At 39.4% G+C, this 24,920-nt stretch overlaps 1 protein-coding gene and 1 long non-coding RNA gene across 2 annotated transcripts; both read left to right on the plus strand.

Moving 5' to 3' along the window:
• Positions 1 to 18,417: 18,417 nt before the first annotated feature.
• Positions 18,418 to 19,188, plus strand: LOC143420664 (uncharacterized). The gene is made up of 3 exons (XR_013100389.1): positions 18,418 to 18,552; positions 18,637 to 18,798; positions 19,016 to 19,188. It is a non-coding gene; the product is annotated as an uncharacterized LOC143420664 (long non-coding RNA).
• Positions 19,189 to 22,295: 3,107 nt separating this feature from the next.
• Positions 22,296 to 24,286, plus strand: bsx (brain-specific homeobox). The gene is made up of 3 exons (XM_004574916.2): positions 22,296 to 22,664; positions 23,097 to 23,287; positions 23,643 to 24,286. Exons 1-3 carry the CDS (start codon positions 22,421 to 22,423, stop codon positions 23,883 to 23,885), a joined length of 678 nt encoding a protein of 225 aa, XP_004574973.1. The 5' UTR covers positions 22,296 to 22,420; the 3' UTR covers positions 23,886 to 24,286.
• The last annotated feature ends 634 nt before the right edge of the window (positions 24,287 to 24,920 follow it).

The following is a 24,920-nucleotide window of genomic DNA, read 5'->3' on the forward strand; positions in this document are numbered from 1 at the left end:
TGTGAATGTGAGAGTGAATGTATAGTGGAATTGTAAAGCGCTTTGGGTGCCTAGAAAAGCGTTATATAAATGAAATCCATTATTATTATTCTTATTATTATTCATGTTTCCCTCTCACCACATATCCAAACCGATATCATGACCAGCAGCTTTACAGCTGTGGCTCCAGCAAACATCCGCTGATACTAGAAAGTAATATTAAATAAATTCTAACAAGAGCTGACCAAGCTTAAACATGCTGCTGTTGTTTAAAGCGACCTCCGCTGGGTTCCTCTTTCTGGCACAAAGTGAGCGATAAACAAATAAGAGAGAAAAGCCGATCAGCTGATCATTGATCAGTTTCATGATTGAAGTAGCAACAGGAGAAAGAGGAGGGAGAGAATGAGAGAAGAAGAGACAGCTGCAGCGTAAAGACACAGAATAACTCCAGCTTTGTGGGGAGGGGGGAGGGTGTCATTCTAGCTGAAGTACGGGACAAATCGGGTTCCTTTTCACCTCAATACGAACCGCGTAATATTTTCTCTGAATACGAGACGATTCAGTTTTTTACAGGACAGTTGGCAACTCTAATAATTAACCTTATGAACAAAATAAAGTTCACTATCAGTAACATCAGTAAATAAGTAAATAACAATATAAACATACATAAGTCTTTTGTTTTTGGTCATTTGAATAATACTCACAAAAGCTGCAGAACGAGAAATGACTTATCGAAGGTTATAGGTGGTAAAAGTATCAGAGAGGAGGACCACTCCCTTGTTTAAGAGTGTGAGTGCATGTGGAGAAGAGCCGGGGTTATTCAAAACTACAAACCCTGCGCACCTGGGGTCCAGGTTTGTATATAGAGATTGAAAATGTGACGTCATTCAGGAGTAAAACCGCAAAGGATTCTGGGAACTCGTGGCAAGCGGTACTAGCGCACACAGGCTTTCAATTGAAATCAGTTACACAGCGATAAAAAGAAACACAAAAAATGGCAAGAAGCTGTTGTATTATTAACTGCAATAGCCGGTCGCATGACAGCCACGGGAAGCCGACGGGTAAAGAGATCAGTTGTTATCGGATTACGTTGTTCAAGTCATGTTTCCGAAGTAACAAAGAGGCGACGGATGGCCTGGATTGCAGCGATTCAAAGACCAAATATAACGTCCCAGAACACTCCAGCTCACATGTTAGTCTGCTCCAAGCATTTCCACAAAGGTCAGAGTTTTGTAGTAGTTAATACGTCATTTTTATAACATAATTGGTGATATAGGTTACAAGCAAGTCTGGCGCTGAACAGAAATTGTCGCCCTATGCTCCTTTGTTTATTGTGCATAAATAGTGAATTGTCCTGACAGAATATTGCGTTTCGCTTCTGTTATTACCATGGTACATTGACAAAAACATATACTTTTATTCACAGGATAAAGCCGTTTTTTTTGTATCACTAATTGCACAGTAGGATTACACCATACAATATTATTGTCACTGCTACATTTCTGTAACACGTACCAGAAATTATTTCCACTACTAATTAATTACCGTTTAGCTCAAAGTTCCCATTAATAAACTGTTAACGATGTGTATTTATGAAGACGATTTGTGAGACTGGTAAACTTACGTTTGTTCGTACGATGGTCTTTCGTTCTACATGGTGCATTTCAAGGTCCTGCACCCATCCGTCGGTAAACTGTACCTGGGCTTGTTGCAGTGACCTGAAGTTACTAAACTTCATGAGTGTATGCACTCACTCCAAGAAGCGTATAATTATAAATATGAGCGTGGTGAAAGTTGGGCAGCACGCTAACGTCTTTTGTCCACTCTGTGTGCTCGTAAGGGTCTAACCCTTTCACTCGTTTGATTTTTTCCTCGTATCTTTTCTTTGACTTTTCATCAAGTCTGTCTTTGTACGGACCGGCATTGTTCTCCTTCATTTTGTACATACCTTTTTGGGGGGGCAAAGAAAAAGCAAGAAGGTATTGGAACCGGAGAATGAACATTTTGCGGTGCTGCAAACGCTTGCATTTGATGCAGTACTTGGATTGTTTTGCCACGAGTTCCCGGCATGCAATGCGCGAAAGTCACGTGGTCTGTCAATCTCTATTCTATCAGTAAAAAACAGAAGGAGAAGCTTGTTCCTACCCTCACCCCCCCAACTAGACCCTCCAAACACACACACATGTAGATGGGTGTGTGTGTCCACTGACCCATTATGACATACCCCTTTTGAAAGTAACAAAGATGGGAGTGAAAGAGGCGTGAGATCACACACATTCAGATCAACTGGGTGAGTGCTCTTATTCATGCAATCCCCTGGGGTGACCCCCTAACAATGTCCTACTTGTTCACAGTCTCTATTAGCCCAAGAAAGGCTGAAATGACTGCAGTAACTGCCACACTTCTCATTAGATTAACTTATTGTTTTTACAGTGTGGCCATTGTCAGTTTAAAATTAGGTTAATACCTGTTGTGTCACTTCAAATGACTGTCTGATTGCCAGTGATTACCTGATGTAAATTTTTATTTTATCCTGTAATGTTTCAAGTATAGAAAACGAGCCAATAAAACAATATTCATCAGTTATTTCTGTTCAATGTTATAGTGTTAAACTAAAAACATAATTTAACAAATAACAAATTACAGTTTGTTTGGGGTTTTGTGTTTTGTTTTGTTTTTTGAATTTTCACACAAATCTTTTAGAAAAGCTACATCATCCCTTGTTGGAAACACTTCTAAAAACAAAACAAAAAAAGCAGAGGCTGAGATGCATTCTAGAGTCAGCTACAGAAGCACAAATACTGCCTTAGTTCTACTCTCCTAGAGCTGACCCTCCCAGAGACAGGAAGTGTAAGAGTCAGTGGGTGGTGTGTTGCTTTGAAAGCAGCTGAAGCAGCCGAACGGGCCTAAGCCCCTCTTTTCTTGCTGTCTTCCCTGTGGATTAAATTTCTTTTGTTTCCCTCTTGTTCCTTGTCTTGCTACCAATAGGAGTGGCATTTCACTACTTCTCCACATGGCCCGAGCAGATGAGACAGCAGTTTTTTTGTTATTCTTCTTGCTCACTTGCAAGGACCAAATGACCAGGGGGAATTCAATTAGCAACATGTCCTCAGCAGACAGGGTCTGATGCACTGCCAGTCTTGCATCGGAGCTCGAGCTGGCCTAACCCAACCTCAGCGAAGTGACAGCAAGTGAGAAAATAGGGTAAACGAAGCTTGTGTGTGGCAGGGGGCTAGACTGGGAAGCATCTGCCCCCATACAGATTTGATTAATTGGGTTTGACTCCCACAATTACAGGGTAATAATGGCCTTTTCAACCCGGCCACGTCGAAGTGAAAAGCAGTCGCTCCGCACACCAGCATGCTGTCAGATGGTTTATAGCAGAGAGCAAGCAACTGAGAGAGAGGGGAGAGGGAGATGGGGGGAATTGGCAATGGACTTTGGTTAAGCAGTGGTTATTGAGTCTTTGATAGGACTCCAGGAGGCCAGGGCAGCAACAATGACAGAATTAATGGGCAAGGCACGATGAGAATGTCAGCTCAGTAGGGGGCTGCAGTGGCCTTTGAGCTGCCTTCTAACGCCTCTGTGATTGTGCTCTCCACAACACTGTGAAAAGGCTTGACCTGTTTGTTGGTGGATCTGGTCTTGAATACATTTTCTCAAGCTATTGTGCTTATCATAGCACAAAACCCTGGAGTTGTCTCTGAATGGGTAAGCAGTGCACTGAGGTCATGATCAAGTGGGAATCATTTTGCTAAAGCGTACATACATGTTTGTCAGATAATTGCACATTTTCTTTAAGAAGCCCAATGAAATGTGCTCAACAGTGCAGCAGGAACTGTATTATGATCCAAGTAAAGTATCATTACCTGATGAAAAGACTGCCAGCTGTAGTGAACCCCAGTGAAACTAGCAAGGCTCTTTTCTCACCTAGTCTAAGAACTTGCTGCTGCAAGTAGAAGTGCAGCAAATGATGAGGATATTACCGTTTATAGCGTTTGTGATATACAGTGCATCCATAGAGTTTTTACAGCGCTTCACTTGTTCGCTGATGGGGTTTTTTTTTACCTAAAAAACTTCAAATCACCTAGCTAATCCCATCCCTACAGGGACGCTTGGTAGTGGCAGCATCATGCTTTGAGGATGTTTTTTGGTAACAAGAACTGAAGGGAAGATGTAATGTGCAGTTGCATCCTTGATAACTTGCTCAAATGGACCTTGGACTTGGCCTTGGACTCTGTGCCTATGGTTGTTGTTATGTTGGACAACAGCATATAGCCAAGATAACACTCACTTTGCATCCACTATGTGAATGTCCTTGAATAGCCCAGCCAGAGCCCATAACATCTTCGAAGAGATCTGAAAGTTGCTGTGGGCTCAGGCATTCTCAACCACCTTAGTGGGCATATCCCCCTTTGACCTCAGGACCTGCAGGAAGTACTCAATCTAAATATTCCTGTATGCTATGGTAGCCACTTGGTTATGGCTTTCAGTTCAGCTTTGTCCAGCCATTAGTAGGATTTTTTTTATATCAGCCACTTCTTCTTACTTGCCAGTGGAAGATTCTGTGCAGGATCTGTCCTTCCATACAATGATTGCTCCTCTTCCTCTGGTTTCTTTTGCCCAAGATATTCACTAAGCACACGTTCAAGTGTGGCCATGTTGGCATATATAGTGAAGTCCTAACAGTTCCTTTACACTGGTGTCAAGTGTTTGGTCAAAGGAGGTCTTTTGATCGTTGGGGTTTTCTCTGCCTTACTGTATATAGCACCTTAAGGCAGCTGGTCTGGTGAATTGCAGGCATATCAAATGATAGAAAAACAATTTAAACTGAAATATTAGTTCAGTTAGTTCAAGCACAAAGACACTGGAGTCTCTGTGTGAGTAACTGTAGCACAGCTACACCTTTATATAGGCATACAACTGTACAAAAGCATACAAAATGTACAATTAAGCTTTGTTTTACAAATATAATATTTTAATTTTATTTATTATATTATATTTATTGTATTTTATTTTATTTTTTTTATTTCTTGCCTCGTCATTGTCCATTTATTACTGTGAATTGAGAATTTTGTTCTGTTTTTTAAAACAAAAAGACAACATTGGACACTGCTCTGAGTAATATTTGGTCAGATACTGTGTCTCAGAAAGGATGTGGCCTCCACCTGTAGCATCATTTTAAATAAGCCATGTCCTGTTTATGCAAGGGAATAGCAACAAAATCCACAACTGAAATACGCATACAAATATTCACACGCACTTACACACATAAAAAGTTTTCCATGTGAGCCAACTTGCACAGACTTTAAAGCACCCTGCTGTCAGTCATGATTAGCTCTAACGATGGGCCCATTTTGACACTTCAGAATCAAGTCTTGACAAATAGCCCTAAGAAGAGGAGCCACATGCTACGAGATGGCTTTTCCCTGATATAATTTGTGGCTGCAAATTACAAAACAGAAGCAGAAATAATGTGTAAAGTCAAGTTTGGTGAGAGAGAAAATGGAAAAATTTAGGGCTGTGTGCCACTCTAATGGATATCCTTGTGGCTGGGAGAAAATGGGCCTCAATAATGTGTCCTTAATGTCTGCCAGCGCTGTTTCAGGGAACATATCAGACGAAATGATTGCTTGCAGAAATGCCCCTGCCATTTCTGCAAGCAATCACTTAATGGGACAGGCAAATCTCAACAAAATGGATGCACTGATCTATTTCTCGGCTTGACAGATGGAGCGAATCTTTGGCTCTCGGAAGACAAAAAAGAAAAAAAGTCGAAGGTGAAGAAAAGAGAGGCTACAAACAAGCAAAGATAAAAACAAGCCTTTCACGATTCATTCAGCTACACGGCATGCCTACGATGTTTGTGTGTGACTTAAGTGCAGACACTGACAGGAATTTCAATTATTTAATTAGGGAGAGAAAATGAAAAGACTTAAGTGTTGTGATTTCTGCAGTCTTTCATAGATCAATCTAATGTGTGCTCACACTGGAAATCAAGCAAGATGGAAGAGGGGCAAATGAAGTAGCGTCTTCCTAAATCACACAATTAAAATGGTAAATTAGTTTCTTGATATATTCATTTAAGTGGTTAAGTGGAAAGGTTTCTCTCCCCATCCACGGGGCTGTCTCATGGGTGGGTGTGGAGAGGCTCCACCATCCACATGCTCTTATGATTAGAGCGGCCGTTCATTTGCCGAGGAAACGCTGAAAGCACTTGCTGCACAAATTAGCCATTTGAAGGCTTGAAAATTCAATTCCACAGAGTTGATTTAAGCATTTAGGCAAAGCGTGGCTGGAACGTAAAGATTCAGAAGCATTTTGCCCACTAATGTCGATAACTTTCAGAGGCCATTATAGGTTTTTGCGGCCTTGTGTATTGTGAACAGCACAGCTGGAAAATAACTCTCAGTTTTTGGTTCATATCCACCACCTTCATACTTCTATTCTTGCACAATCTATAGGCTTGTTCCATTAGTAGGTAGATGGATCAGAACTTCTGACTAATAGAGTGAAATCTGTTAGTGAGTATATTTGGCTGAGAGGGCGTAAAAGAAGAGAAACAAAAGATGACATTTTGATTATAAATACAAATACAGATATATTATATCCTTAGAAAACAAAAGTTGATGCAAGTAACAAGCAAAAAAAATGACTCAAGTATTTTGGAAGGTCTTTTTTTTTTTTAAATAATATTAATCATTAGTGACTTTACATATAAAGATGTTTGAAACTTCAGTTGTGAATGGGTTAATGCCCAAAATGCATACCTTCATACAACAAAATAATATTACCAATAATATCCTAGTAATATTGCTTTAGTAGTGCAGGCACTGTGTTGTAAACCTGATTCATAATCATCTTTCAAGTCTTTCGAGTGATGATGTCTCTTTCATCTTTATCAGCTTGTACTTGCTATAACTGGTTTGAAAACAGTCAGGTACAGTTCAGCTTGAGTAAATGCAAGTTTATCAACTGGACAAGTTAGGCAATTTTTCTTTTGCACATCATTTGGGTTCATACAACTTCTATAATTCCAATAAAAAAATCCAATAATAAATCCAATTATAAATCTCACCCTACATGAACCAAACAGAAATGTATCCTAGCAGTGAAAAACAAAAACACATTTGGAGTTCAGCACAACTCAGTTCAAATTTATTTATATACAGAAGGGAACACAGATGATATCATAGCATATCAAAACAACAGTCACCTTAAGGTGCTTTATATTGTAAGGTAAAGATCCTACAATAATGAGACAACCCCCTGTAAGCAAGGACTTGGTGACAGTGCAAAGGAAAACCTCCCATTTAACAGGAAGAAATCTCCAGACAGGGAGGGGCAGCCATCTCCCACGACCAGTTTGTGGTTAGGGGAGAAGGATGGGACAAAAGACACACTTCTATTTGAAACTGGTTGTGGGCCATTGTTTAAGTAGCATAGACACAATAAAAGTGAATGGATTTTTTTAGACATGTTTTACTGAGCCATGAAGGTGCAGGTTCAATAAGATTTATTTGCACTAAGATAAATATTTTTTAACCCCATTGGGATCTGGGCTGGTTTTAATGGTCTAATAATTGGTTGATTAGCCTATTAATGTCATGTCATCTCTGCAAACTGATTTTTGTATATCAACATGTAGAATCTGTTTCCAGTCTTTTGGTTATATTAGAACAGGTTTTAGCTTTATACTACAAGCCTTGAGGCAATGGTTGTTGTGATTTGGTGCTATACAAATAAAATTGAACTGAATTGAATAGAAGAGGACATTTTGAACAAGATATATTTTCTTTGTAATATGGAATCTGTGAATACTTGACTGTTGCCATCATTTCATAAGAAAATTTTAGTAACAGCTTTGCCCCTGAATTTGTCAAATTTAGTATAAGTACCTAAAAACTGCAGATGTGGACTATAGGAAAATCAGGGAACAAAAAACACTGTCTTTTATTAAAAAGAATTATATCATCAGTTTGCTAAAGTACCATAACAATACACAGATCATTTCCTTAAGCATCAAATCCTGTAATCGTGTAAGTGCAAAATAAGCAGAAACTTTAAAAACCACTTATGAAGAAGGAAATTGGCATGTGAGCGTGTGGATCGCTGAGCTCGGACAGCAGGTGCACATGAACAAGGCTGTGTGCAGGAGGATTTCTGATATACCTCTAAGCTTTAGTTACTTTACCACAACAATGCATGGATGCTAGCCACACAATCTTTGTAATTATTTTCACCACATTACCTTCCCTCCTTACCCACAGATGATACCACATAAATGTAGACTTTCCATAACAAAATTAATCTCTCAAAAGCTGGATGGATTCAAGAAAACATGGATTTGCTCTTCTGTCATGGAGGCATATTGTCCACTTTGATGGTGCATGGGAAGATATCAAATGCCCTCCTGGCAGCCACACTCTAGATGGAAGAAAATAGGCTGTGGTCTATAAAAATGAAGTTAGATGTAAGTACAGCACTCAAATCTCAGGGAGAAAAAATGCTTTTTCTGGGGCATTTTGTTGTTGTCAATTGGTCTGAGCAACTTGCTGTAATGCAGGTAATGGAGCTACTCTTCTCCTTTCATCTTCGTGGTTTGTGTATGTGTGTGTGTGTGTGTGTGTGTGTGTGTCAAAGCAAACGGGCAACAGCTGGATATGGGAAGGAGGCACAACAGGAGCAAATACAGCCAGATGATAGTCAGAATGAAGGAAACATCATGTCCGAGCACAGCAAAAGGATCTGTATTGGTGTGAGCTGCCAGCTCCATTTACCTTCAGAGTCACCAGTGCAGAAAGAGGAATTTCTATCATTTAACAAAAGAAAATTATAGCACTGTAACAAGTTAATTACATTTAACAGTCTTGATTTGTAATTCATCACTAAACTATAACATTACTTTATAACATTACTACAATTAAAAATAAAGTGTTCTTTACCAAAACACTCCAAAGATTCCAATTCAAAGGTGACAATAAAGGTCATGAGGATCATTCACAAATATACAGCTGTTTTTAACTATATATATTTGAGCTACATGTAAAACTGCATGACAACTTCACTTGGGAAATATTATATGGGAAATATTTTTGCAATAAGTCCTACATTAATTCTTCTAGCACTTCCTAAGTCCATTTTTGTTTCCAGCTGATCCTCCTGATTTTCTCATAGTCTCCTGGTCCTCCTGGTTGACTTGGCCATTTCTCTCTCTTTCATCCAGAACTTCAATAAGATAGCTTTCCCACTAATCAGTCTCCCTTCTCCCATGGTTGTTTTCTGTTGGAGCCCAGAGGCTCTGACAACAAGTACAGTTCAGGTTTACTGTGAAACAATGAAACAGTTCCCAACCAGGAAAGGAGGACAAAGTCCTTTTGCTTTCTCCTAATTTGTTTGACTGTTTTTTTCTAGTTTTGCATTTTGCTAGTATCCTTGTCACTACTGCTGGCAAGAGAAGGTGGAAGTAGTCTATTCAGGTTGCACAGGTTGTTTTCCAGCTGCAAAATGATTTGCTGTGTCGCTGAGTATCAAGACGAGGAGACAGGATGTTACATGAGGACAGAAGGACAGGGCTAAAGAAACTGTAGGACCAGTAGGACCTTTGAACAACAAGGAACAGAAGAAACACTACCAGGACTTGTGCTTACAGCCCAGCACCGTGCACATCCATTCCTATTCCAGAAAATACCAGAACTGGCTGGGCTGGCACTCACATCCCATTCTCTTCACAGGTGAGAGCCGATTCACACAATTTTTGTTACCAGGGAATGACTGGTAAAAAAAAAAAAGTAAAATAGCAGCCACCTGCTGAAACTGGTATTCTTCCCTTTTTCATATTTTTTTCTTGAAGAGGCATCTGATTAATTAAATACAAAATACAATTAGTAATCAGTGATTAGTTTTTTTCTTATATTACCAATTAAAGCATAAAAAGAATTTGTAAAGACCATTTGTGGCAGGAATGTTACTCCTTATCTTGTGCATTTATAGAAGTTTTTTTCAAAAATTGTTTAAAAAAGATAAGGAATAACACTCCCGCCACAAATTCTCTTTACAAAAAACTGTTAATGAACAACAAGAAACAAATCTATGTACAATTACAGAAACACTTCTTTTACTCTTATTTTTGTATCATTTTCAATCATTGCATCCATTTTTAGATAAGTATTTACAGCACTAAAATAGAATTTAATAGTTCTGTCTTTTACATAAACAATGCATACTTCTGAAATTATGTTAATGTTTAATAATCCACATTTAACTCTTTTATTCTCTGATGTGGTTTAGGATGCTATTGTTCTTTATTTGTTTCTTTACTTTGCTGATTTTTGATCGTCTGGGAGCAGATGTCCATATTGACCCTCATGCTAACCAGTGACATATGAAATTTATGTTACTGGGGGCACCCTGGCAGACTCTTGCAGACCTCATAGGCACAGAACATGTACTCCCTGCTTAAGGCAATCATGTAGAATTTTTTTTAATCAAAAAAAAAATTCTTGTTGTTTCCAATTATATATGCCAGTTAATTTGTCTTAAACAGCTTACACAATAATTTAACTTTTATATGGGCTGACTAAGGCTATCGTTATAAGGGAACATACACAGAGTCTGATTCTGTTTGGCTTGTTGCCTTTGAAAAATCTGTTTAACAAAATAACTAAGGAAAAATATGAATTAATAACACCTCATTTAAAAATGTAATCTTATTCTGAATTTATTTCAAATATGTTTGTATTATTGTTGGGTCAATATAAAGAGCCGTGAGGCAACTGTTGTTGTGATTTGGTGCTGTATAAATAAAGTTTAATTGAATTTTTTTAATAACTTGTTTGTGTGGAAAAAAAATCAGTGAGGATCAGTGAGCAGCAGTACAGTTTCATGCAAAGAAAGAGCACTACAGAATATTGGTGGAGAAGTATACAGAAGGAGATGGACTGTGTTAGTGTGAATCTAGAGAAAGTATATGACAGATAGGGTGCCAACAGGGCAAATGCAATACTGCCTGAGGAAGTCAGGAGTGGCAGAGAAGTATGTGAGGTTCATGCAGGACTAATTATGTCTGACCATGGACTACAACCTCGGTTAGACCATGGAGTATCACATTTGCAGAGGACATTGTAATTTGTACTAGAAGTAGGTAGCCAGTGGAAAGAGGAAGATTCGTGGATGTAGTGAGGAAAGACATGCAGAGTCTTAGAGTGACAGAAAAGGAAGCAAGGACAGATGATAAACTGCTATGGCGACCAGCTGAACAATGAACTTTGTGACTTTGTTGTTTCCTTTGTTTCCTGTTTACGATATGATGAGTTCAGTGCTGGACTGGGACAAAACATTAGCTCTGGCATTTGCATTTTTGGTCCCGGCAGCCCATCATGAGCAGTCAAAACAGCACAGATAGTCTTCTTAAATATGTGCACATATGCGTGCAATTCTGCAGAACAATGGTAATACTGGGTAGTACATGCAAAAAAAGAAAAAGGAAGAAAAGGAAATTAAATCCTCTGTCATAGCAGAACTTGGGTGAGTAAAATAGTTTACAGACTGGTCTTCTATCTTTCTCTCCTCCACTTCTACCCAACAATTAGGCTCAAATAGACAGAAAGAGAGGCCGGAGTGATGTCAATTAATGATGGTATATATGATATCATCTTAGTAGGACATCTTAGTTGCACTGCAGTGCAGCATGTCACAATTAAAGGCTACATTTTAGCTTTAGGAGTGGCTCATGGTCAATGTAAACCTTCATTTTACTCGAATCTCTTCCTTCCTACTTGTGTCCTTCTATCTGTTTTATTTACCATATTAATTACACCTTCCTCACCCTTTTTTGGACTGCAATCCTTCCTACACTTCACCGCTAGAGCTGGCAACCGTAGCCTCTGTTGGTACCTCTGCTGGCAGTGTAGCAGCCACCCGGACTGCTAATATGACGGTTAATTTGACACATTTTGTTGCATCTGTTTTCCTTTGGTTTTTCTCTCTTGGCTTTTCAGCTCCATTGTTTTGCTTTTGCTTATCCATATTTATCAAGCATTTCTTCCACAATAAACTCTGTTCTACAAGGTGCATGAGTGCACAGGGAAGGTAGGGGAGGAGCTGGTTGCATTAAGAGATTATCAGTAGGGGAAATGCAGCCACCAACAAACTCATCATGGAAAGGAATTGAGATCTGAAACTGAAATTAATCATATCTCAAGTTGGTTTTTGTAAACCAACTCTTTTTTATTCGCTTTTACTTTCACTTTACTTTTACTTTTTCTCGTGTTATTTTTGCTATACATGAATTATAATAGTTAAGTTGTGCTTACATTTAAAAGAAATTAATAGGCCTAAGAGACAATAAATAAGAAAACATATACTTTAAAAACTGTGCAGGTAGAGTATATGCAGCTAAATTTTTATGATGATTGTAATGGGTTAAAAGAGTGAAAAAGTGGAAGATGTTTGCGCTGTCTAAAACAGAGCACAATAAATACAATGGCAATGTTAGCAAGACATTTTGTTCTAGTTACTGTAATTGTTAACACTGTAAGAAATACTGTCTTCACAGTGTAAAGAAAAATGATTTGTGACAGCGTGATGATATGATCTATGTTCTCTGTTTCAAAGTAAATTGCTTCTCTAATTGTATCACTTTCTTTTGGTTTATAGAAAACTGAAACACATTTTGTGATCTTGACAAAAAGATTAAATGTTCCTAATAATGTATAAGATAAAATTATTTATAATACTTTAGCACAGTGTAAGTGGTAATATCACATCACACATTTACGGCAAATGTAATTTAAATCCATTAAAATCCATTTCTGAATTTTGAATGCATTTTGAAAACATTTATCCTGAGCAGGAATATTAAGATTTTTCTTTAAAGTGTGACAATTGTGATACTGTTTTTATAATGTGGTAAAAATGTTAGAAGCAGAACAGGAAAGATAGTGATTTAATGTCTGGCTTACTCTCCAGTAAGTTCAGCCCTGTAATTTCATTTAAAACCGTACAGACATTAGTATTACTTTAGCTTTTCTGTTTTTTCAGCAGATTCCAACACCATAAAACTGGTGAGTGCTGATTGGCTGACAGGCAGCCTGGCCTATTGTCTGAGCACTGTGTTTGTTGTTGTAGAGGATGCTCAGGGTTAAATGTTACTCAAAGGAACTACAGAGCACTTTAATGAATACAGACAGCTCTTAAGTAAACAGCTTGTTCAGGTTTCAGACATAACATGATATATATCTAAAGTCCCTTTCTCACCAAAACTGTCATTGACGATGGGTACTGGATGTTGCATTGAGGTGTAAGAATGAGCAATAGATGTATCAAGTATCAAAGCACTGCTGGACCTGATAGGCCAGACATGTCTGTGTGTGTGCATATGTGTGTGTGTGTGTGTGCATTGAGGGTCGGGGCTATTTTCAGGGATTGATCCCCTAGAGAACAAAGAGAAACGTACACATAGGCAACCCCGGAGCACAATCCAGTAGAAATAATATGTTCATTATAACGCAATTACTGACACTTAGACCTGCACTCCCTGAAGTGTGTGTGTGTGTGTGTGTAAGTGTGTGTGTGTGTGTGTGTGTGTGTGTGTGTGTGTGTGTGTGTGTGTGTGTGTGTGTGTGTGTGTGTGTGTGTGTGTGTGAGATGGAGAGGAGGGAACCCTGTCCATAACCACTGATGCTAAGTGACCTTATGTGCCATGCTACTGTCTGTCTCTGCAGGTGCAGGATGTACAGCTTTATGGGTGGTGGGTTGTTCTGTGCAGGCATGGAGAACATCCTCCTCATTGTTTCCACAGCAACCGATTACTGGATGCAATATCGGCAGTCCAATAACTACATGCACCAGAGCTTGTGGTGTTACTGTACACCGGGGAAATGCTTCCCTTTCAGAATTAAAGATAGGTGATCATCTCTGTGAAAGACTGTGTGGACAAATAGTTACACTAAGCTTATTTCTAATGGACGGACATGAAGCATTCTGTGGTCTGACAGTATATTTAGGTTTTGGAGAAATATATGCTGCCATACAGACTCCATCTTTTTCAAGGAAGGCCTTGCTTATTTCAGCAAGACAATATGAAACCACCAGTGTTGGGGAATAATGGAATACATGTACCAGCATTACATATTTAAAATACAAAATATGAGTAACTGTATTCCGTTACAAAGGAGCTTGCAAAGAAAAGCGTCTGGACTTCTTTAAGTTGCTTGAAGACGTTTCACCTCTCATCCGAGAAGCTTCTTCAGTTCTAAGGTCAAATGGTGGAGAGTCCCAGATATAAACCTAGTGGGAGTGACCCCCCACAGAGGGACAAAAGGACCCCCTGATGATCCTCTAATCGCCTGAGCCAAGGTGGGAAACTGGGCGTGGGTCCCAATCAGCCAGTTTCGGGTGTGTTCATTGTGAAACCTGGCCCCACCTTATCATGCGAATTCCTGAGGTCAGATGGCCCAGGATGTGAGTGGGCGTTAAGGCGTCTGGGAAGGGATCTCAAAACTGGATTATAGATGGCAGAGAGTTGGTGTCGTAAACCCCCGCCTCTGTTCAAAGATGGTCGCTCACAGTGGACATAGATGGCTTCTTTCACTCCTCTTTCAAACCATCTGTCCTCTCTGTCCAAAATGTGAACATTGGCATCCTCGAAAGAGTGTCCTTTATCCTTAAGATGCAGATGGACTGCTGAGTCTTGTCCTGTGGAGGTGGCTCTTCTGTGTTGTGCCATGCGCTTGTGAAGTGGCTGTTTGGTCTCTCCAATGTAGAGGTCTGAGCATTCCTCGCTGCACTGTACAGCATACACCACATTGTTAAGTTTGTGTTTTGGCGTTTTGTCTTTCGGGTGAACCAGTTTCTGTCTGAGCGTGTTGCTGGGTCTGAAATACACTGGGATGTCATGCTTGGAGAAAACTCTCCTGAGTTTCTCTGATACACCGGCTACATAGGGGATGACAATGTTGTTACAGTTGTTGTATTCCGTTACAGTTACCGTTTAAAAAGGTGGTATTCAGAATACAGTTACTTTGTTGAAATAAATGGATTACACGGTGGTCTTTTCCAGTTTCACATGTTAGGCTACGCCCTCTCTATTTCTGGTAATTCTACGCTGGTGGAAACGCAAACAAAACACGCATTAAGAAGATCTAATGGGCCGTGTCTTAATCTCACAGCCCATTTTACCTCTACTTGCGGCCGCACTGCAGCCAAAAAGAGTGCCTGACGAGCCCAGTTGTAAGTAAGCTATCAAGACTCGACGGTTGACCCAGACAACAAAGTAAAGCAAGTTTTCAGCTACAAACCTGTACTAGCCAGAGGTCCCTTTACTACGGTTCAGAGCTGCGGACCTGTTTTATATACGCGCAGAAAAGTTTTCTATAAGAGATCGCTGCAAAAAGTGCAGCCTTACCTAATGTCCACTCTACTGTTACTCATTTTATATTAAGATTTAAAAATCTAGTTCATATTGGTATCACGAGTAACCTTCAGTAATAGTAATAAATCACACAGCAATAGTACATTCATGTAGTTGTAAAAAGCAGGATAATATATTAAGTAATCCAAAGTATTCAGAATACATTACTCTCATTGAGTAATGTTACGGAATATGTTACAAAATACATTTTAGAACATGTATTCTGTAATCTGTAGTGGAATACATTTTAAAAGTAATCTTCCCAACACTGGAAACCACATTCTGTACATATTCAAACATTATTGCTACATGGTAAATGATGCTAAGTCTGGGTTTTCAGTTCCCAAATCCAGAGTGCATACTGCTAAAATACCAAACAACACTGAAAATCATACACAGTATCTCTTAACTCATGTGTCATCAAGAGTAACAGAGATTTTTTTTTTCATTAGATTTCGGTTGATCACAGAATTTGAAACCACAAAAACATTAATTGCTCTTGTTGTAAACCATAAAATACGAGAGCCTATTATTTTTTTAATCTGTGTGTTAAAAACTGCAAGTTTCTAAATATAATTTGATTGGTGTTCATGTGTTTCTTCGGGATTCGTAGGTTTGGAATTTCCATCTGTGGTTACTTGCACTGACCCTACAAGTGATTCCTTTTGACCTCTGCCCTTGTCCACCGCCCAGTGGACGGATCATCTCTCTTCTGATCTGTCATTGGCATCATCATTGGCATTACAGCTTTCATCCATTACTCCTCTTTTGACAGGTTTGACAAAACCTTTGCTGCAGGCATATTGTTTTTCATCACATGTAAGTATGTGCTTCCTTCTGTTGTTTCAGTACAAGCAGTAATTTGAATTGGATTTGACCTTAAATGAGTCCAGCTATCAATACCTGACACTAGAAAAAGGATGCACTAGTCACAAACTACTTATTTTGTAATTATTCCATTATCAGGACAGTTTCACAACAAAGCACACACGCCTGTGTTCAAAAAAGACAGTATTCATGTCTAAGAGGCTGCATTAAGCTCCTGTTTTAACACTTTGCTCTTCATAATTCGAGTAGCCTTATTCAACTATATAATTTGTTGTTGTTGTTCTACAGGGTGGGCCATTTATATGGATACACCGTAATAAAATGGGAATGGTTGGTGATATTAAAGTCCTGTTTGTGGCACATTAGTATATGTGAGGGGGCAAACTCCTTAAGATGGGTGGTGACCATGGTGGCCATTTAGAAGTCGGCCATCTTGGATACAACTTTTGTTTTTTCAATAGGAAGAGGGCCATGTGACACATCAAACTTATTGGTAATGTCACAAGAAAAACAATGTTGTGCTTGGTTTCAGCATAACTTTATTCTTTCATGAGTTATTTACAAGTTTCTGACCACTTATAAAATGTGTTCAATGTGCTGCCCATTGTGTGTTGGATTGTCAATGCAACCCTCTTCTCCCACTCTTCAGACACTGATAGCAACACCGCAGGAGAAATGCCAGCACAGGCATCCAGTATCTGTAGTTTCAGGTGTTGCACATCTCGTATCTTCACACCATAGACAATTGCCTTCAGATGACCCCAAAGATAAGGGGGGGTCAGATCAGGAGACCTTGGGGGCCATTCAACTGGCCCACAATGACCAATCCACTTTCCAGGAAACTGTTCATCTAGGAATGCTCGGACCTGGCACCCATAATGTGGTGGTGCACCATCTTGCTGGAAAAACTGAGGGAACGTGCCAGCTTTAGTGCAAAAAGAGGGAAACACATCATCATGTAACAATTTCAAATATCCAGTGGCCTTGAGGTTTCCATTGATAAGAATGGACCCACTATCGTTGTTCCCCATATACCACACCAAACCATCACTTTTGTTGTTCCAACAATCTTGGAGGGATCCATCCAATGTGGGTTAGTGTCAGACCAATAGCGGTGGTTTTGTTGGTTAACTTCACCATTTACATAAAAGTTTGCCTCATCACTGAACAAAATCTTCTGCGTGAACTGAGGGTCCTGTTCCAATTTTTGTTTTGCCCATTCTGCAAATTCTGTGCCCTGATCTGGGTCATCCTCGTTGAGATGCTGCAGTAGCTGGAGTTTGTAAGGGTGCCATTTGTGAGTAGCTAATATCCGCCGAAGGGATGTTCGACTAATGCCACTCTCCAGTGACATGCGGCGAGTGCTACGCTGTGGGCTCTTGTTGAATGAAGCTAGGACAGCCACTGATGTTTCTTCATTGGTGACAGTTTCCTTGCGTCCACATTTTGGCAAATCCAACACTGAACCAGTTTCATGAAACTTAGCAAGCAGTTTGCTAACTGTAGCATGGGAGATGGGTGGTTTCGTAGAGTGTCTTGCATTGGAATCTGCTGCAATGACCCGGTTACTGCGTTCACCAGATATCAACACAATTTCGATCCGCTCCTCATGTGTTAACCTCTTCAACATGTCAATGACTGTGAAAAAAGAGAAACTTGTAAATAACTCATGAAAGAATAAAGTTACGTTGAAACCAAGCACACCATTGTTTTTCTTGTGACATTACCAATAAGTTTGATGTGTCACTTGGCCCTCTTCCTATTGAAAAAAACAAAAGTTGTATCCAAGATGGCCGACTTCTAAATGGCCACCATGGCCACCACCCATCTTGAGGAGTTTGCCCCCTTACATATACTAATGTGCCACAAACAGGACTTTAATATCACCAACCATTCCCATTTTATTACGGTGTATCCATATAAATGGCTCACCCTGTCCTACTAAAGATAATTCATGCTAACATATTGAATACCATTGATGAGTACACAGCAACAATCTTTTGAAAAAAGGGGGTGTTGTTTTTTTATTTCTCATTTTCCTTGACCTTTTTCGGCACAGGTTTTTTAGTGTTTCTAGGTATGTCTATGCTCACTGGTGTAACTATTAACTACTATGGAAAACTGTCACGGCGTGGGGGATCAGCAAGACGCCGTTTCTACCTTTCTCTCTCTCTCTCGCTCTCTCTCGCCTCCTCTCTGTTGCCAGGGTGGAACTCATTGTGGGTTCACGCCCTCAGCCCACTGAAGGGGAACACACCTGATGCCCATCAAGGCAATCAGCATTTAAGCCAGGAGGAGTCTGCTGGTCTTCGCTGGATCGTTGTCTACCATGCGTCAGTGAGAGTCAAGCTACAGCTCAAGCTCAGTCAAGTGTCTATTGTGAACGTTGTAACTCATTCTCATTTCCTCGCCTACAGACCTCCTGGATAACCTTCCCTGTGTGAATCTTTGTGTCAAGTGTGGAGAAAGGAACTGTGGTCGTGAGTGTGGAGAGTTGGAGAACCTTTGGATTTCCCTGGAGCCCCGTCCCCCACATTGTTGTATATAGCACTGCCCTGCACTTCCTGCATATACACCTGGTGAACTAAAATTCTTGTATTCAGCTGATTCTTGAGTCCTGCGGTTGAGTCCTTATCAGTCTCACTGAATATAGTCTATCACCACCTTTGCATACAGCTACACAGTTCTATAAAAATGTTTCTTTGGGTAACTGAAAATATGACAAAGAAAATCATTTAAATGCATGTAGGAGCAATTTCATAATGTATAACAAACCTAACCCCTTTTTCTTTGCAGGTATAATTTATATATACATGCATGAATGCCCTAGAAGTGCCACCTCACATTAGAAGACAAATAAGCGGGGGTCATGAGAGCTGCATGGTTTGGATTCTTGCACACAGATGACCTCTGGAGCTTAACTAATTTCAATAAAGTATTAGGAAGAATGTTTCTTCCTTTGCCATACATACAGAGACTCTGCATGTTGTACTCAATTTCATTAGGCTTGTGTATATTTATTCCTCACTTGTTTTTAGCAGTGTTTTATGGTTTTGGGAAGGTGTTCAGCTGTTTCACGTAACTATACTGTAGATGGTGATCAATCCTGACACGTGAGGACTACCAAATCCAAAGCTTTGGGTAACTTAAAGATATGTGCTTTTTTTTTTCGTAAGAAAACCACTAGCCACTGACCTCATTTAAAGCCTGGTATTTTAATCTATGATTTCAAAAGTAAAGAAAACTGTAGGAGAACAAACTTTACATTTATATTTGAGCTTATATTTATGTAAGGGCAAGTGATGTAGACAGACTTTTTTCTTCTCTGTAAATGTTGCTACATTATCCTAATCAGTACATTTGATGAGTTTAGGCATACAATTCCCACAAAACTCACTGAATCACACACAATACTGTAGCTCAGGAACTACAACCAAGGTTATCTACTAATCGGAAGGTTGGTGGTTCCATCCCTGGCTGCTCCAGTTTGCATGCCAAATATCCTTGGACAGTGATCTAATTGTGAATGTTAGATATAAAGCACTTAAGCACTTAAGAAAGAAAAAAAAGTACCTGTGTGGATGGGGCATGTTGAATAAAATGCTTTGAGAGCTCGGCTAGAGTAGAAAAGCATAAAAAAAATTTCAAAAGAAAAAAAAAAGCCCATTTACAACCGCGTTTTCTTCCCATTCATTGTTTACTATCCAGCACGGCTATATTGATAGGTGAAATCATCCGAACCTGCCACGTCAGAAAAACGCAAAAATGTAATGAATAAAAGGGACACTAAAAGGCAAGCAAACAAAAAACGCGTCCTTAACCCAATTTCATCACGTAAAACTAACTTCTTATCCTGGTGCTTTTCACAAAGGGGATGAATCAGAGGCAGGTGCCGCAGGGATACATTGTCTTATAAAGTTCCTGTCCTTTTCTTCCACTTAGCTTTATTTACGTGCTTAAAAATGAGCGTTGGAGACGTGTTTTGATTCTGACGTACTCGTGTAATCTCATAGTTTTTTATGAAGCAGGCAGAAAATCGTATTTTATTTGCTTCTCACTGCCTTATTTAACATACTGAGGGAAATATTTGCCCCATATGAAGTGTAAAGAGGGTTTTTAGAAAGGCGTTCACCTTTTATCGGTTTCAGCGATATCAGAAAACACAAATGTGTCGCAATCGTACACATTTGATTTGCATCCAACTATATTAATTTGTGTAGCCTATTGAGCGTCCGTTCTGAGCAAACTTATGCAAACTAATGCAGCAGAACAGCGCCTTTCTAGCATAACTGACTCCCAGTAATGAATTTGCTCTCCTTCCGTGTGATCAAATAGAAATCCTGTCCTCCAGTCCAAGGATTACAACTTCCGCTCTAACATCTCTCTTAATTGCCTAATAGCATTGCAGCGTGAATTCCGCCTGCATTAAGACACTTTCACATTAAGCGCACTGATTGGAAATGTGATGACAACACCATATCAACAAATTACAGCGCAGCGCTTTCTATCCAAAATGGGCCCAGGAGCGGCACTTGTACTCTCCCAGATTTCAATACCGACAATTACAGCCAATTTGGGTGGAATGACAAGACAGACCTGTAGCAGATTATCTCCCTGTGGCACAAGCTAAGTCACTTAATTCAAAAAGTACTAATACGTAGGAAGAGAGCAGAAATTGTTTCACTCAGTGTCCTGGACGGTAAAAGAAAGAAAGAAAGAAAGAAAGAAAGAAAGAAAGAAAGAAAGAAAGAAAGAAAGAAAGAAAGAAAGAAAAAAGCATATGGTCAAAGGAAATCAAAAGGCCAATTCACGTGGACAGCAGATATACCAGACTGATGACACAAGGAGTCAAAAATGAGGTAGCCTAGGCTACATGTGAAATACGATGTGCACGTAAGAAACTCTCATTCAAGTTTACCACGCGCTATATACACTTGTGCTGTGTTTCTTTCTTATGGCTTGTAGGGAAATGGCGAAACAGCACAATTCTTAAACACCACGGGGAGACCGGTCTCCCCACAACATCATCTGTACTTTCACATGATTTAATTTATTTTTATTTTATTACAGTTGAACCAATGTATTTTGTGACCATGAGTTATTCGTCTAATTATTTCATACATATTTATTAAAGTAATCAAAAACTCGTTTTTTCCTGAGGAGTTGATTTCTTCTTTTTCAGACGGTTGTTACAGGTGGTCCGTTCGCGCTTAAATAAATGAGAAAAAAGTCATTCTTAAAATTAATTGATTGATCTTTTTTATGACAGAAAGCAGCAACCTTTGTTCAGTCATGTTCCAAACATTGCAAACGGTTAGCCATGTTGGATGTCTTTTTTCTGTGGCCTTATTATCTTGTTTTCTTGAAAATGACTTTGCAATGAGTACAAAGTCTGTTTGTTAATTTATGTCCTTTAGAGTTTGTGGGTGAATATTTATGTAGCAGTATAGAATGTTTTTACCAAGCACATTAATAAAGTAATAAATGGCTTGTACCTGAACTACAAAGGGAAGTTTAAACATCATGTACAATTTGTCTTGCCTTACGTCCGTAGCTCCCGGCTACTTGTTCATATTCTATGACAGACACAAAAAACTCGCCTTCATTTTCACACATGATTAAATGCAACGATTGAATTGTTTGGAGACTGTAAGAAAACTTTCGAAACAAATATGGCCTCGTTCGTAGGTTATATTTATTTTTTATATAGTATCCTCTATTCGGGTAAATACAGAATAATGTTTTCACTCGGACAGAAGTCAAAAACTGCGTAGTTGCTTGGCGACCACTAAAGCGCAACCATACCCGATGATTCCCAGTTGCTTTCCAAATTAACCCTGTTCACAGGTGCGCTCCTTATCTTAAAACCCACCAAAATAAATAAACAAATAAATAAATAAAAAGACAGCTTGGAATCCGTCTGAACCAATCAGAGTGAAAATCTCGTCCCCCGCGGCTCTCCTCCGTCCATCAAAAGCCCTAATTGGCTGATGCGCAAACCAGTATCCCCAATCCGGCACCGTCTCTGAATAAATACTTATTGCAAACGTGCCCTCCCACCGGTGTCTGTGGAATGTTCGGCATAGTGTCATTCACTGGTCACACAGAGGGTCCACATTTAAATTTGACAGAGGCTTGGAGGGAAGAGGCAGGTGTTGATGCAGGTTTAAAGGCAAGGAAATAATCATCCACAGTAACACCATGAGTATGAACTACGCATCTGCGGCACCTACACAGAGGTCCACGTCGTTTTTCATTGAGGACATCTTATTGCACAAGCCCAAGCCCCTGCGAGAGGTCATCCCGTCGCCGTTCTGTAGCTCCTTGGCTTCCCGGGTGCCCATCCTGGAGTACGGATACCCGCTGATGCCTACCCCAATATTAGCCCCACATCCGCACCATCCTCTCCACAAACCGGAGCACCACCAGTACTTCTTTACGTCAGGTAAGCAAGAGAGAGGCAGAGGCCTGGGATAACAAGGAAGCTGTCACACACAGCGGGCTGTTATCTGGACATTGCCTCTAGTTTTTAAATAACGATTTAGAGGAAAAGCACAAATCTCGGAATCCTTTATTTGACTTAACCGCTTCAATTATGTGTTTGTTTGAATGCATTTTAATTATTGTATTCTACAAAGTGCATTCAAATCTTAAAGCCGATTGTAACATGCAGGTGTTTTACTATTTATATTTTTTTTCTTTCTTTTTTTTTTTTAAATATGTCATTATTATTATTACAAATAGCGAGGTTTGTTACCTTGGCAAAGAATTCATCACCAAACTCAAATTCATCCTATTTCTGGGATATATTCTGATTTTTCTTAATACTTCAATAACAATACAAATAATACAAACCACCTCTTCTTATTGCCGGCAGGAATGCAGATGCCCGCCTTGTTCCAGCACCACGCAGAGTTACCGGGTAAGCACTGCAGACGCAGGAAGGCCCGGACTGTTTTCTCTGACTCGCAGCTGTCCGGGCTGGAAAAGCGGTTTGAAATTCAGCGGTATCTGTCCACACCTGAGAGAGTGGAACTGGCCACTGCGCTGAGCCTGTCAGAGACACAGGTTGGCTCGCGCGCGCGAACGCACACGCACACACACGCACACTCAAATGTGGAGTGAGTTATTCCCTTTTTAATTTATTTTATAATACATAAAAGAAAGGAAAAACAAAACAATAGCTACATCATCAATGCGTTATTTAGCCCTATATACGAAATATATGGGATAATTAGAATTAGTTTCATATCTCGAATGAAACTCCATATGTTAAACTGTAGTTTACAGTAGCAGAAAACACATTTCAGTTTTAATAATAAATTAATATTTATTTATTAATATTTATTAATAATAAAATATTTTACACACAAGCAGAGCCATAGAAACTTTTCTAATGTGCGTCTTTGTTTCTTACGTGCAGGTGAAAACATGGTTTCAGAACAGGCGGATGAAGCACAAGAAGCAGCTGAGGAAAGCGCAGGACGAGCGGAAGGCAACAGGAGAGATGGAGCGATGTGCGGAGAACTCCAGCGAGAGCGAACTGAACGACAAAAGCGTAGAGGAGCTGAAACACGGCCTCGAGACGGATTCGTATATGCTGGAAGAAAACGACGACGATGTGGATATCGAGGATGACATTTGCTCCCCGGATCATCTACTATAGTAGGCTGCACTGTTTGTTGGCTTATTGTTTTGTTTTTGTTTGCTTGTTTTTTGCTTTTTGTAAATGCAGCCTATAGACAGCTGTAGGATCATTTTAAGTTTATTTCTTTAAATAGCTAGCCAATATAAATGGCAGTTTTACAGTGAGGGGGGAACAGGCTGTACAATACACTGTTAATTAATTTTTTTTATATAACTGCCAATTTTCCTCTGCATAAAGGCTATGGATTATTCTGTTATGTTTTGCAAACTCTCTATATTATCTATATTATTATTATTATTATTATTATTATTATTATTATTATTATGAGTCTCTAGACATTTTATTTTGAAACATCACAGTTGTGTCTTTTATTTTCAGGAGGAAATAAGTGTACAAATGAATGTAAATAAACCCGTGGAAAAGCGCTCTGCCCATGTTTTACTATACTTTTATTCCAGACAACATTCTCCATGTTACTTTAAGAAAAATGTATATGTTATTGGCAGTGTGTGGATATTGTTGAAGATTTTGTAAATCAGGTTTTGAATGAAAACATCATTTATATATTTTTGTCTGTAAATATAACTAACAGTACATAGTTTTTTTTGTTGTTATTATTATTATTACTATTACCGGTATTATTATTATTATTATGTGTGTGTGTGTGTGTGTGTGTGTGTGTGTGTGTGTGTGTGTGTGTGTGAGTGTGTGTGTGCGCGCGCGCGCGCATGTATGTTTTCTACCGGGGAGCATTTGCTGTTTACATTTCCAATCCAGAAGGAGTGATTTTTTTTTTTTAAGTAACCACATAAATCCTGTGAATGCAATGTTACTGTTTAGACGCAACATGTGGCTGTAATCCTGTTATCATGGTGAGATGCTTCTCGGAGTTCAAACGGCTGTCTTAACCACTTGCATTAAGAACCGGTCTCCACAGCATGGAGCTCAGCTTTGAATGCGAGGCTGCATCATCTTCTCTACTGGGTTTCCTGCATGATGGCGTGAAGCCCGCTGAGCTTTGAGCCAACCAACGCAAAAGAATGACAGGATAAA

Source organism: Maylandia zebra, linkage group LG10 (genome assembly GCF_041146795.1).
Source record: "Maylandia zebra isolate NMK-2024a linkage group LG10, Mzebra_GT3a, whole genome shotgun sequence".
In the NCBI taxonomy this organism is placed as follows: domain Eukaryota; kingdom Metazoa; phylum Chordata; class Actinopteri; order Cichliformes; family Cichlidae; genus Maylandia; species Maylandia zebra.

Coding starts and splice junctions, on each gene's coding strand:
- bsx (XM_004574916.2), top strand. CDS start 22,421: ATGAGTATGAACTACGCATCTGCGGCACCTACACAGAGGTCCACGTCG. Junction 22,665..23,096: donor CCAGTACTTCTTTACGTCAG/GTAAGCAAGAGA, acceptor TATTGCCGGCAG/GAATGCAGATGCCCGCCTTG. Junction 23,288..23,642: donor TGAGCCTGTCAGAGACACAG/GTTGGCTCGCGC, acceptor TCTTACGTGCAG/GTGAAAACATGGTTTCAGAA.